The 16122-nt window shown below is 31.3% G+C and overlaps 1 protein-coding gene across 1 annotated transcript in view; it reads left to right on the forward strand.

The window, feature by feature from the left end:
- LOC140051659 (synaptotagmin-15-like) overlaps positions 1-16122 on the forward strand; it is a 44913-nt gene that overhangs the window by 21399 nt on the left and 7392 nt on the right. The window contains exons 2-5 of the mRNA XM_072096940.1: positions 11537-11633; positions 12129-12186; positions 13243-13429; positions 13612-13988. Of these exons, the coding sequence (XP_071953041.1) occupies positions 12177-12186; positions 13243-13429; positions 13612-13988 (574 nt within the window). The 5' untranslated portion in view covers positions 11537-11633; positions 12129-12176. The remainder of the gene's footprint in view (positions 1-11536; positions 11634-12128; positions 12187-13242; positions 13430-13611; positions 13989-16122) is intronic.

A 16122-nucleotide genomic window follows, 5' to 3' on the forward strand; every position in this document is an offset into this window, starting at 1 on the left:
AGTGTGACGTCTAAGAAGTTGATGACTTGTTTGTTTGCTTATATGGTATATATTATATATATATATTTATATATATATATATATCCAATCTGCAGACAGTACTGTTTCGATCTTATTAGATCTCGTCAGTGCAGCTTAGGTTTCGAAATGAAATGTACCGCAGAACTGGCACAATATAGGCTTGCACTGATGAAGGGCTATTGTTGCCCGAAAGCTCTGCTAACTTTTCTGGCTGTTTTACTTCTCGTTTTGATTTAGCTTTTCGCTTTTATTTTGTATCTTCATTGAGATCCAGCCACTGATACCCACAGCATTGTCATTTTTTCAGTAATTTGCCTTTGGATTTATATATAGGAAAATTTATATATATATAAGTATATATATATATTGTCCAAAAAATGACAAGTATTATGTAAAAAAAAATTGAATATACAGTAAAGAGATAGAGTAGGCCTAATTGAAAACAAGGCAGAAAGCAATGATGATAACAGACAATAGGTGATAAGTCTCACCCATATACAAGACAAGGAACGAAATATGATTAAACGTATTTCCATTCAGAATCAATGTTTCTCTTGTTTGCCTGTATGTGTATGACTATTATTTCCATGAATGTCTCAGTATACAAGCTGAACAGACAGACAAAGCAGAAATATAACTCATATAAGAGCCTACTAAATTGCGCTATGTTGGCCGAATTATTTTCAAAGAACTTTTAAAGGTCTGGCGAAGTAAGAGGAAATGACGAACGATCAATCATGGCTAATTTAACATGATGCATACGTTTGCACTCATTTATTTAATGATGAAAACCTGTCTCATAAGGTGCATGCATTTATATTTGTTTATATTGCATAGCATTATTTAAACACCATGTCGTCAAAATGACATCATTATGACTTCCGTTTCGAGAATCGTAAACGTTTTAAATTTTCGAAGAAAATTATGCAGACTGAGCGGGAGACTGAGTAACTTTTGTGTAATTTTCGTGTTCGCGTAATGAGACATGAAATCCAGTGAAATCTGGAGGATGAGTAACTTTCGCGAGCAACTCGCGTCTGCGTTAAAAGTTTGTAATTGTTCAAAACTGTAGGCCATTTCAACATCTTCAAAAGTAGCGAAGAGGTACATCTCTCGATCTCTTGAATTAGGCCTACCTCCTTTGTAATATTATGACTTTTAACTGTAGTATTATTCTCTGGGCCAAATATCTAAATTAGTAATTGTTTGCCTTTAAACGGTCATTTTTCGGCAAGTTAATTCTAAGTAGGTTAGGCTGCAGAGAGGCCGAACACACCAGCAGGTAAGTTCCACTAATATTTGGCTATATAATATAAAAAATATACTGTAGCCTTTTATATCGGTGAAATATAACATTTGACATTCCCTTGGAAATTATATTTTTCTCTCGGGATTATATTTTCCCTCAGCTTCGCTTAAAAAAAAATATAGCCTTTTCTTTCGGAAATCAAAAGTTAATTCACCTCTAAGCAGGCAATATGTTGTATAATAATATTGAAATCTCAATTTCACGTAATATAATTTTTTTTTGAAAGAATCAATTCAAACAAAATATCTGGAATATCTTTGATCTTTGTTTGAATATTCATGTAATCAGCATAAAGTAGCGATAAAGTGGAATGTTAAATATGAATTATTAAAATGTATTATTTTGTAATAAAAAACGAGCATTTATTTTATTTTGTGATAAAAAATTATACAAAATACTGTTTAAATGCGACAAAAACAATAGTATCCATGGGTATGTTATCTGGATCATGATACTATTTATCACCATTTCAACAATTATAAAATTGCCTAATTACTAACTGCGGTTATAATATCATACAGCAGGTATAGTTATTTCTCATGTGAATATCTTCAGCTGTTATTTAATCTAATCAGTATTAAGTGAAATATCTTGGTAATTAGTATTTGCCAAATAGAAGATAGTATGAGTGTTTACTTCCAATATCATACAACATACAAGCATGATCTCAACAGTATTTTATTTCAGCTGTTTTTGCAACTTCAATACTATTAACTATAGTATCATTATGTGTCTACTTTAAGGGCTCAAAGTAACTTTAAGTCCACTAATCATATGTAATAACTTAATTCTTCATTAATATTGGTCGCTCAGGTAAACGAGATTCCAGTTTTTACATTGGTTGTTCAGGTTTCCAAAATGTACTATTGTGGTTGTATACGGGCAATCCACTCGTTGTAGATGCGGAATTGCTAATTAAGACGAATAATCTAATCCATATAGTTAATGGAAAACTATATGCGTATAGACAAAAAGCTTTCAGATTTAAGTAAAGCATGATAGTTACCTGTCAGAATATATATAAACAATTTCCGTTGTGCTGTGATGAATTGTGTTCAGAGGGAGATATCTATCGGAAAAACAAAATACACGCCCATGATTTAAATATATCCTATATCGTTGGCTATAGTCACCAAAATGGTGTTTAACATTATTATTTTGTGATTGTTTTACTACGTGGATTTAGACCAAATTTTAAACGGACACATTACATCTTATTGAATTGGGCTGATAGTAACTACATGAAAAAAGCTATACCCAGTTTGAATCATTACATGTGTTTAAGCAAAGATTAGTGCCGCTACACTCTATTTAACACTGCTCCCGCTAGGAAATCTAACGGCTAAGGGGAAAAGTTAAACAATATTTAATACTATTTAATAAGCACATTACTAGACTAGATTAAACTTACTTTGACTAGATTAGGCAATTTAAGTCCTGTTTTATTGATTTTTAAAATAGTAACAATTGTTACTATTTTACTCGTATTAGTTTAAATTATTTTGAATAAATATTGTGTATTCCGATCTGATTATAATTATTGTGTGTAATTATTGTAGGACAATATATTATTAGAGATATATTAGCAATATGATTTGTTTTTAATTTGTAAACTTTCCATTTGTTCGGACTGTTCACCTGAATGGCGTCCAAGTTATTTACATTGAACCAAACATAAGGTGTCTAAGTAGTTTAATGGTAATGGATGTATACATCAAGCATGATTCCGGGTTCGAATTTCGGTTGGAGCAGCTTTTTCTAACTTTCACGGATATTCTTCACCGTCTAGTTTTCTTAGATAATGTCTAAAGGTAATCGTATGTTGCAATCATTAGCATTCAATTATAATGGATTCTCTATATGTTGATAAACATCAATTACTTGAAAGCTTTTTGCCTCGAATATTCTTAATTGTGCTTTATAAAGCCGCCTTCAACGTTTTCGCATAATACGTTACGAACACTTAATTGTGTATACTGTCACTACCTATACTGTGTCATTATCATTTTTACGTTTCTACATTTATAGAAAATCACGTTTTTTGTTGAAAATAGGCTTAAAAACGTGATTAGGATGTTGGACATTTGATGATATTCTTCCATTCGACAAGTGTTATTGGTTCGAAACAACTGGAAACACCGTTTCTATTTTATAGATGTCTGTAATGAAATAGATTACGTTTACAGTAAAACAAACCATCACTTCAGTTTACAATAGGCCTCCTACTGCTCGTCGAGCGAGTTTTTGGAAACTTATTTACAATAATGATTCCATTCCCTGATAAAATACAATATCTATTCACCATCTAACCCTTAAGCCTTTTGTAAATTCCAGACATTAGTGGGAGTGTGTAAACATCAATTAATATGTATGCGAAGCATAATTATATTTAATTTAAAAGTAGAGTTGTAGTGATGATGTCATGTCACTGTTGCTAGAATTGCTAGAATCAAGATTCATTAATCCGTTTAATGGGTTTGTGGTGTGATAGTCGGCTTCTTTGAGAACTAAAGCACGTAAGACTTAATGCTTTAAGCATCGATAATAATGATTGTATTGTTTTCTTCATCAACATCAAATTGGTTATAAGAACTGAGATTTACACCACAAAACAAGCTGAATATTAAAGTGTGACGCCATATTTCAATAAGTTTCCACAGACAAAATTGGTTTCAGCAGTGCAGAAAATCATTTCGTTATTACAAAACCTTGTTTATAATCACAGCAAATATTAAAAGGTAAGGAGGTCGCTACTAAAATTTATCATATAGCAAAACTCACGTAGGCCTACTCCAGGCAATGAATACAGGCCATCATGATAGGACACTCCTTTCAATTTCTCTTTCTGGCAACACTTTTGTGGAAATAGGATGTCTAGAAAACTAAGACTTAAAATATTTTTGTTTTCTATATCTAGAAAATCAAGATATCTTAGGTCTTAGTCACTCGTGGAAATAACCGTCTCGGATCAATTTGTTTACGTGCACACATTTGGAAAAAAAAATTATTTTACGATGATACTGTTCTTAACCAGCAATAGCAATTTACTGGTGTAAGGGTAATATCGGACTAGCATGTGATAGACATGGGTTTGAGGTTATCTGTACCATACTAATTGCATCCTTAGGCAAGATGCTTTACGCTCATTGCCTCGTCGGATGGGATGTAAAGCCGTTGGTCCCGTGTACTTAACAGTGCACGTTAAAGAACTTGGTACACTATTCGAAAAGAGTAGGGATCGTCTCCCGGTGTTCTGATCTGGTAGGCGCTGCACTTCTGGCTGCCGTGGGTCCGTGGAGGGCGTAATCCGAATTTCCTCAGTTTTCCAATTAAACTTGAGGACCAGTAATAATACATTTAACACATTTAACATTTAACACATTTTAAAATATCAAAAACTGATAGTGGACAGTACTGTATCACAACCAGACTTTGTTTGTGGAATGGGCTACCTGTAGATATTAAACTTAATGTCTTTATGTTAATGGCCACTATAAAGCCTAATTTATATTGATAATTCAATTCAAAATAACATTTAGTTACTTCTTTTTTAAGATTAAAGCAATAATGGAATAAGAAATAACATATACAAATAAAAATAACTGTGGGGTGGGGAGGTGGGTTCGGAGGGAAAAGGCAGGATCTCAGAAAGATACAGGATCTTGAGTCGGGTTATATATATTCATGTTTTGTTTGTAGGCTTATACTTTGAGTGTTATATGTTATGTCTTATAGTAACAGTTGTTCTCGTTTGCCTCTTCTTGGTACACTCAACAAAGTGTTTTCCATCAGGGAGGTATAAATACCTCCCATGTTGCTGAAATATAAAATAATAAAATAGTTAGAGCTTTGTCTGCTGTTTACATAAATAATATAGATTCACAGCATGGCGTTAATTATAATATGTTTGTCAATATTCAATTTCCCATAATGTAATTTACATTATTAAGGGACTGTCTTCTAGACTTCGTAATGATAATCATCATAATCGTGTTTTGTAACATGCTACTTAATATTATGCTTCTTTTGATTTAGCAATTAGATTGAAAAGGTGTGATGAGTAATTCATATTTTTTAATATGTATATGATTTTCTTACAACATGCTTCTTCGCTTACGCGGTGTAGCAAAAAAACCCAGATATCAATTGCATGTAGGACAACGCTCCCGGTGATTTAGTTTCGTTTAGTTTAGTGAGTTGTGAGAAGTATTTTTGTTGTTCAAAACATTATCTATTAGTCAGTCATCTTCTTCCTACTAACAATTTACTGTCATAGATATGTTCTTTAATTAGCTTACGTTGTCATATAATAGTGTACTGTATACGTATGTAGAAATTCACCGAATTATTATTAGTGTCTCTAAAAATACAAAGCCATCGGGATTGAAATTAAATCACGACAATGTATTTGGAGAAATCACAATCCGTAAACAATAACCCACAATCCGTGTCAAACTCATTACCATTTTTTTTACTGTACAGGAGAGGGCGTAGTTACACAAACAGAAGTGGTTTTGGGAAGAGAACTTGTAGTTTCATATAATTTAAACAAGGAGTTATCCGCCAAGGTGTGGATTACTAAAAATGTATGTTTATTAAAAGAATGACTTTATATCCGAGTCAGAAATATAGTGATACACGATAAGAAAACAGTACAAGATTTATATTCTATTGTACAGAATATCAAGAATAGTATAATTGTTAGGCTTTAAGAGGTTGATTCGGTAGTTTAAATATTGTAAGTTTGCAATTGTATGATAAATATGTTTATATCTGAAAATGGTATTGTCAGCAGGATTGCCGTGTACAGAAACAACACATGTCTTGCAAACGAGTGTAAGTCAAATTAATTATGGGAGCATCATCATTTAGGTCATCCATTACCGTACCAAACATTATAATATGGCTATAGTATGTTGGTTGAAAACGTTTCGTATATTATGTTTTACAGTTTCATTTAGTCAGTCAGTATAATAATTATATTGTCTTTGTTGAATATGCCATTTTAATTTCACATAACAGTTATTTACTTTGACCAAAATTTGGATGAAAAAAAACTGTAATTTAAAGCAAAAATAATAAAATTGACTGGCTGTCAGTGTGTTTTTGGCATTTGTTAATTTTTTTCTAAAGAAGTGAATATCTTTATTAAAACAGTGAAATAACCTATTCAACGTCATTTTTTGTTATCAATCTTCATTGTTCATGTTTTTTGGGGAAAATACATCTTTAAATCAATCTCTACATGTTATGTACCCTTTGAATAGCCCGTACAAATGAAGGTTATTATGTCTTCTCAGTAGATAAAGTTACTCAAAATCCGTTTCTGCAATAACCATAACTAAGTCTCAACATGTCACCATTTCATCATTGTAATGGTAATTACATTCCATTAGCAGATTAGAATCATCACACATCTTCAGTTTTCTTTTCAGATATTACGATCTTAATTACACTGTTTGATACTAGACTAATAACCTTAATCTTTATTGCAACATGTATCTTATTCGATGACGATTATATTCATTGTATAGTTAGTTAAAGGTACAATTAATCTCTCTAATCATGTAGGTTCTATCTGCATGGCATAGATAAACAATCCAACATCATTATGAATACTATATTTAACTAAACGTATTCTGTATGGTTTAAATGCGATTTATCCATGAACTGATTTGTAATTCCTGAATCATTTCAGGCAAAAACAGCAGTATAAGAGTTTTTACGATTTCCTAATAAATATTCTCAATACAAAATAAAACAAATAACTTAAATCCTGTTGAATAATACTTTAAATTCTATAAACATACAATTGCAGTTTTGAATGCACTGAAGACTTACTTCAGTAATAAAATGTAATCTCCTACATTAAATGATGCATATTTTACTTGAAATAAAGTTTTATTCAAGACAAAGATAAAAATTAACAAATAAAATAATAAAGGAAAAACGATTGTAATTAGCTACCAGAAAATCATAAACCACTGTCGCCAAAATAGGTAGAAAAAAAGTAGAAAAACAAATAGTAATACGTACTTAAAATGTTTGTATTAAATCTGGTATTTCAGAGAGTATAACCATTTCTGATTGCCAAATGTGGTTGTTGTATGATGCCTAAAAAGTAAGAAAAGAATGTTGCGTGTTAATATTCTTACGAAATTCTTTATCTAAAAAACCTTTTCCGAATTGAAATAGCACTTTGTAGGCAGTAAAAAAGAAACTTAGGTCATCAAAGTAAAAGTGGGCAGTTGGAACGCATTCTATATTTCTAACAACACAATGTCATAAAGCATTGGACTATAAGTAACGACGAATTATACAGAAATAATAAATATACCTGACAACCTGCGATACCGCTGATTGCAAGCAAAAGAAATTTGCCTGTTATGTCAAATGCATTTGTGTTCGTATTGAAGACGTTTGAGTCACATTTTCCCCTTGAGAATGATGGTAATGTAGAAGAGATTATAATATAAGCAGACAGTAAATCAACGATCAAAAACAATTCCAACACAGAATACTTCTGTTTACGTGATCTGAAGATGAACGATTTCTTTCTTTAGATTTTGGACAACGTTATAATAACATACTGTTACAAAACCAATAGATACACTTATTATCTGCAAATACCATGATTATCATCAGGATGATCATATAAAGACACTTCACTCTCATTTATGGAGTTTGTTTTATCCAATAGGTCTAGTACTTAAATAATGATAATACAAAGAGCTTTAAAATCACTCCAACGTGTGCTATAAGGTATATTCTGTCCTCATGGTAATACTTGAATGCCATATTATTTGAATAAAAACGCAGATTAATGGCACACAATATTGGCTTCATGTATTACACATTCTAGGAAATAATGATAGAAGAGAAGCAAACATTTAAACGTCTTTAGTTTTATTGACTTTTCTAGTTGTGTTTTAACATGGCTGTCATGAAATCAACTTCACAGTATATGAAACAAAGACAACATATAGGTTTACCAAAACTAAATGTCAATGCAATAAAATAATATAATGTATGAGAACACGAAGAACACATATACTTTCGCTAGAATGAATAGAATGACGTCTTCACAATATTAACATTAACGAGATTGTATGAGGTTGAGTGTTATTCAATTGGTGCGAACATAGTCGTCTGGTGATTTGTCTTCTTTCGCACCGTTGGGCAGCAAATGAAATACCACCAACGGCGCTGTTTTAAAGCTGTATTTTCAAAAAATAGTTAATACAGAATTGTTACTGCGTAAACTGATTACTAGTATTATAGTGCACCTAATATGAAGTACACGTTTTAAATAAACACTGTACGGGAATTACAGTCATGTTGTAACTTATAAAGAGTTAATACATGTCAAGTGATTAAAACAGCCAATTGAACTATACAGATATCCTGCAGATATTCTTGTAGCGTCATTCTAGCTTGTTTGTTTGCTTCCCTTTTGCTTATTCTAAAACATGTTAAGTGAGCGTTGACAAGTAAAATTACTGATGAAATGTGAGATGAACTGTTCTTTCCAATTATAGGGTTGCGAATTTTGTAGGATTTAGGAGTAACTTCATATCCCTGGTTTCATAAACCAATGGACTCCAAGCAAAATTTACGATCAAAAACGTTTTTGTTTATCAGTCAATGCTAGATGTTTATAAATATAACGACAGGTTTTTCTTTATTAAATCATTGAATTGCGTGAATCCTCCTTATAAGTTCTTTGACGTTGTTGTATACACTTGTCGTTAGTAGGCCCATAGTTTACGACTAAAAGCTACAGAATGATATTACTTGTATCTCCAGTGTTATTGATAGTTTGATTGAAATTGCACAGTTCAATCAATCATTTTTCGAAACGGGCAAGATTACCATATTATTTTGTCATGTAAAATGTATTTGTAGAGTGTGTATTTTTTATAAACTGTACGTTGGTTTAGAACATACGTTGTTTATCAGTTGAATAATCTTATAGTATATCTTATGTATTGGGCATAAATTTACATTACAACATAACATTTCCCGTTATTTTTCATCAACGAAGTTATAGTAGCATTGAAATAACAATCTTGAAAAACTATAATTATACTCTTGAAATGTATTTTCTATTGGTTGACGTCCTCTATCAGAATGTTTATTCTTCAGACGTCATTCGTTCTCATTTACATTAATAGCCGTTGATTTTTCATCAACGAAGTTATAGTAGCATTAAAAAGAACATAAATAATAAAATAATAATAAATAATATAAAAGATTATAAATTTAATAATATCCTCAATAATAGCCTAATAAAATGTCTTTAAACAATAAGATATTAATAATGTTGATAATAATAATAATAAATAAATATACTTATATAGGCCTATAACTCCATCAAAAGTTAAGTGTTGTACTTTTTCACTATTGTATAATTCATTTCCTTTTCTTTTTCTTTAAACTTATGAACGCACCGTCATAAAACGTGTGCCGCTGTTCTAAAAGCGTCTGTTCAATAAAGTTATATATATTATTATTGAAATAATAGGGTCAGTCTAATTACCGAAAACAACCGAAAATAACCGAAAACAACCGAAAACAACCATAAACAACCGAAAACAACCGTAAACAACCGAAAACAAACCGAAAACAAACCGAAAACAAAATTTAAAAAATCTAAATACCGAAAACAAATTTTGTATAATATTTTTTTTAATGTCGCCCTCTATTGATGGGTGTTTCTAAAGCTAAGACCATACACAGAGGCGCAAAAATCATGGAAGACCCTACGAAATGGTAGTGTGCACAAAATACAACTAAAAATCGTACAAATTCAATGAAATACACCGTAGACTACATTTACTTACAAAATCTATAAACACATTTCGTTTTTAGTCTTTTCAAAAACAAAGCATGATTTTACCTAACTTTGCGTTTTCGTCCCCGGTTTCGTCACTTAAGTGAATACTGAAGCGATTAAGGATAGTATACTTTATAGTCCCTAGTATCTTTGTATAATTTATCTTTGAAAATCTATAATTAAATTGATCATGATTAACCATAGTCAATTTACTTTCTATACTATGGATTAACATATTCATAATTATTGTCAAGTCAAGTCAAGTCAAGTATCATTTATTATCATTTGTTTTAGGAAAAACATAGAAATTCTGTTTGCTCTGTTGGCGGAGCACAATATCCAACGGACACAACACGAACTCAAAAACAAGGAGTAATGCGCTGGTTTCTGGATCAAAAATCGAAAGACTAAAATTAAAATATTTTTATAGATTCTGTAAGTAAATGCGATGTTATCAATTGATTGATTGTACGATTTTTAGTTGTATTTTGTGCACACTGTCATCGTAGGGTCTTCCTTGGCTTTTGCGCGCGCGGTTTTTTGTCTCTGTTATGGTCTTAGATTTAGAAACACCCATCAATAGAGGGCGACATTAAAAAAATATTATACAAATTTGTTTTCGGTATTTAGATTATTTTATGTTGTTTTAGGTTTGTTTTCGGTTCGTTTTCGGTTGTTTATGGTTGTTTTTGGTTGTTTATGGTTGTTTTCGGTTGTTTGTGGTTGTTTTCGGTTGTTTATGGTTGTTTTCGGTTATTTTCGGTTGTTTTCGGTAATTAGACTGACCGTTGAAAAGCTATAATTATAATCTTGAAATGTATTTTCTATTGGTTGACGCCCTCTATCAGAATGTTTATTCTTCAGACGTCATTCGTTCTCATTTACATATTAATAGCCGTTCGATTTGTCTTTTAAAACTGAAAATCGACTGTTGAGCCTTTCTATATAATTAATTACTTAAAATTGAATACCTATATGCCTACACATGAGTCAAGAAGTAAATTCGAAAACTGCCTTCTCAGCAAAGTATTTCTGCTTACTTGCTTAAATAAAAAATTAAATTCTAATAATTATAATTCAGTTGTTTGTTTATTTATACATCTTTTTTTTTTAAAGAGAGGCCTGTAAAATATTATATATGTAGAGCATGTTTCAATGTTAACTTGTATCCAGATGCATGCAATTAAAGGAATTTGAACGTCCACGAATGTTTAGGTATTTCGTGTGTTCACAAAAAGTGAATTAAAAACAGATGTGCGAAGAAGGGGAAAAAACTCACATTTCTCTAATAACTGAAGTAAATCAATAATAAGGAAAACTGTTAAATAATAATAACTAATTAGGCCTATTTACATTTGGTTTTTTAACAGACTATTAACTCTCGATGGACGCAAACGAACGAATTTTTATAAATTCAATGAACAGTTATGGATTTAAAATTACAGTAAGCAAATTGCTGAGAGGTAGGTAAGTATCATTTCTTATATTTACTAATATTATATCTATACTTAACTTACAATGAAACAGAAATCGTAAGTGAGAGAAACGTTGACATGCGAACCTATTTAATATCACTACTTGAACGGTTTGTGGTGACCAAATTCAATCCAAATTTTTAAATTTCATTTTATTTCATTTATTTCGTCTCACATATAACAAAAAATATAACGAACTAAATCAAACTATCAAGTGGATACCACAGCATATAAAAAAACTAAATTATCATTATCTGCAGTTCTTTTACGTTTGGTATAAAAAAAATGTAGTCAATGGGCCGCTTGGAATACATATATATTCTTGTCTAATTAGGGACTAAAATACTATTGATCTATGATAAAAAAAAAGTATCTCTATTTACCTAATAGGGTAGATTTTGTGGAAAGTCTGTAATTCAATATTTTGTTGTCTACTCTTCTAATAATATTCCATTAAATTACAATTCTTTGAAATTGATAATTTCAGTTTGCATGTATGAAAAATCAACTTAAGACGTGACGCTATACACCCAAGATGGCAGAAGGTAAGGATTAAAACAAACAATTCAATAAATGTGTGAGGGAATTGCGAATTTGTCATGGCATTCCATTTTTTGAAGATACTACAGAGAAAATGCTTTATGAGATAGTAAAATTTAAGTCTGAACGTATGCATAATGTTTTTAAGAGCGTGTTTCACAAGCTTAGAGATGATATTGTTTTTTATCAAGATGTTATTTTTTCCAAAATGTTTTCTTCTTAAAGCACCTTCAAGAAAAAGGTAGTAACATTGGCTCTGCAAACTAAAGCGTACAATTAGGAACCTAAATTAAAGCACATGCATTTTCAGACATTCGGATTAAATATACGATGTGTCTTACATTTTTCTTGACAATGGTTATAATTTGTATCGTCTGCATCTGGATTAAAAAAAAAAGGTTTGATAACGTACCTCATCATACGCTATTAGTAAGACTGAAAGAATATGGCACATCTTAATATGCAACATGCCTGGGTAGCTTTAGGATTAATTATCCGAAGACTCAGTGTTTCGCATATCTTTAAGTGCACCGGTTCAAAGTGGGATACATCAGGATCAATAGATTACCAGGTGCTATTAACTCAACTATATTTCCAGATTATTCGCAGAATGATGACCCCTAATTATTTAAGTTTTTGATTTTTACCTTGTAATAAAAACGTATAATTAGACACTGTATTGCAATAAATGCGACAGGTAGTTTTACAAAATGCGTAAGCCTAATAGAGTACAATAATGAAGTACAATAGACCGTCACAAAAATGCGACAACTTTATTCAGATTCGACATGAAATCTAAACGCTTCAGAGGATTCTAACTAACTAATCCGAAGAATTAAAAAGAAAACCAATTATTCAGATAAATATTAGTATAAATGATATTTTTCTATGAATTAAATAAGTCGGCAGAGATGCACCTGTTATCGTGGGAATCTGCACAATTTGCGGCGCCAGTGGTAGGGGAGGGACGGATAGGGTAGGGGTAATTATTCCTCCATTTCTATCAACTAATGTTGTAATATGCACATCTATATATTTTTCAAACCATTGTTTTAACACAGCAAATGACGTTGGCCTAATAATTGGATCTCTGTGTGGAGGATTTGTTATTCTTGGTTTGGTATTCTTATTGTTTCGTATCTATAACAGTCGATGCAGAAGCCAGTCCAAATATGAACGTATAGGACCACGGCTAGTTCCCCCTGCTGTTCAGATTGAAAGCAGATGCTTAGCCACACCGTCTATTAAGTAAGTAGCTTTTATTATGCGAATAAATATATCAATATTTTAGGGCTAAATTCGCAACCACTGATGAAACCTTTAATCTATTCCTTTTGTTAGATTGCCTTTTTATGGAAATAGTGACATTTTTCTGATCGAATTTTATTCCACTTACTATTGCTTGACAAACTTATATTTCTGTTTAATAGCTTGAAAACGGTGCCGTTTATGGTACCAATGTCAACGCCAAGGGACCGCAGCCAGACACCTGCAGTTTCTCCAGGATTTACCCAAATTTCAAAGGACCTCTCACCAGAAAACACTGCTGCGTTATCTCGTGAGCGTCGTCTGTCCGTTCCTGGACCTGAACGCTATAACAATAACGATAGACGGCCGTCTTTCACGGAAAGACGACCTTCTTATACAGAGCAACGTTTACCACTTTACGATGATTTTGACTCTAGAAGAAGTAGTACTGGATCAATAATAAGTGCATGTAGTGATACGACAGATGGCAGTTCGCCACCACTACACTCACCAGCTCGACGTCTCTCTTACGTCGGATGTGACGTAACTTCTCCATTAGGTAAGAAAATATAATATTACAATCAGTAACAGGTAGAGGATGAAAATAATTGTTGTATAATTGTGAATACCCAAAGATACAAAATATAATAAGCATGACCACTTCTTTTACTGGTTAAATTTGATTAATTGCCTAATTTATCTTCCTACCCTATGAATTTAAATTATTATTTAAATATTATGATAAAATAAAGAGATTCACATTATGATTTATCTCTGTTCGCCTCATGCTAAATAATTATATAAAATTAATTTTGTACGAGAATCGATAGAGATCTTTTGGTAATCCTAGCCTTAATGAGGAACAACACTCAATAAACGTATTTCTATTCAAGGATACTAGCCTCTAACGGTATCATTGATTTTAATTATTTATACATTTATAAACGTAAAGAATGTGTGGATTCTACCAAACTAATTGTAATATTTATACAGTGCTGGAAAAGTATTGTAATAATTAAATTCGCCATAAAAAATAGCTTCAATAAAAAATACTAATCGCATAATATTATTAATGTTTGTTGATAGTTGCCACACAGTATTACGTAACTTGTAATTATCCTACACTCTCTTATACCATCAACCGTATGCCTTTTTTCCAGAAATGTCAATTTCAGTACCGGGGAGGGTCATGCGAACATTAGTGCTATCATTTAACATTGTTATTTATACATATTTGTGTGTATATACGTACTCCTCCCTCTCCCCATATTAGTTTGCTAACATTCTTGATCGGCTTCTGTTTTACCACGGTTTATATTAAAGCTTCTTATTCCTTTTAGTTTTGTTGCAAATTAATTTAATGTACTATTACTTTACATAATACATGGCTATGCATACTATAGTACTGTAATACATCATCGTATTATTGCCTGATAGACGAAAAGGTGATGTCATCCATACATTACGTACAGAAGATGAAATAAAAATAGCATGTTGAACATATTAAACGTAAATCCAAATTTCACTTTGAAATTTAACCAGCGGACGGCTTTAGTGAGCACTACAGTTTATGACACGGACGTCGGATTTAATTCTGTTTTTGGTTTGATGAATATTAACTGAAAGATGCCCATAGGTATCGGTTTGCTTTGCAATAATACGCACGTACGAAAAACTCTGTTTGAAAATCAATCATTGAATAGCTATTGAAAATATTTTCTGCCTTACTGTATTTATAATATGGCTGATTATTCAGCAGTGGCCTAGCAGAATTAATAAAACAAAACAAATCTAAAATACGATACGATAAAACTTAATTGTAAAAATACAAATCAAATTGAGGTTTAACAAAAAGGAGACAAGAACAGATATAACAAACAAATGTTATTAAAAAAATACCATTATTTTTCAATATTTAATTGATAATATAACAATTCACCTGATGTACGATTGTGTTTAAGCAAGAAGGAGTGAAATTCGCTTGTTCCTGGTTTATTAAGACAAATTAAACTACAAGAAAGAGTCTTTAATAATAATGTCGATTTTTAATTATCTGGCACGGTGTTCTATAGCCTAATGAAATTCCAAAACAGAATTGATTTAATTTTAATTGACGTCAATGGCGATTTATGAGGGACTGTTTTAATGACCGACTTATAATTTAGAAGGAAATTGCTCAGTGCAGGATTCTTCTGAAATTAATTAATTCCCCAAATTATATAAATAATGCAGCATAAAATGAATGTATGGTAGGATTCATATTGACTACAATCTTCGTTTTATATAATACCGCAATCATTAGTGCAATTAGACAATTCGAATTCAAGAATTTTTTCATGAAAACTTTACATTAAACCTATGATATAATATGATGATGTTGATGATGATGTTGACGATGACGATGAGAAACTCATAACCGCATAGCAAAAATGTGCAATAAATATAAAAACGAAAAATATGAAATGTTTCCTTATAAATATTAAACATCTTTATGTTCTCCGATGAATAAACCTAATCTTCAGAGATGCACTATTTAACTTATTGTCCCATTATGTCTCATACTAATGCTATTGTACCACTTATAACGCATGTATAACTATGAAAATCACATTAACACGTTTGTCGTATTGTTAGTACGTGGTGAAGAAATTATTGTGCAATCAAATTTAATTGGATATCATTCCAAATTTAAA

The sequence above is a fragment of the Antedon mediterranea genome, chromosome 6 (genome assembly GCF_964355755.1).
Source record: "Antedon mediterranea chromosome 6, ecAntMedi1.1, whole genome shotgun sequence".
In the NCBI taxonomy this organism is placed as follows: domain Eukaryota; kingdom Metazoa; phylum Echinodermata; class Crinoidea; order Comatulida; family Antedonidae; genus Antedon; species Antedon mediterranea.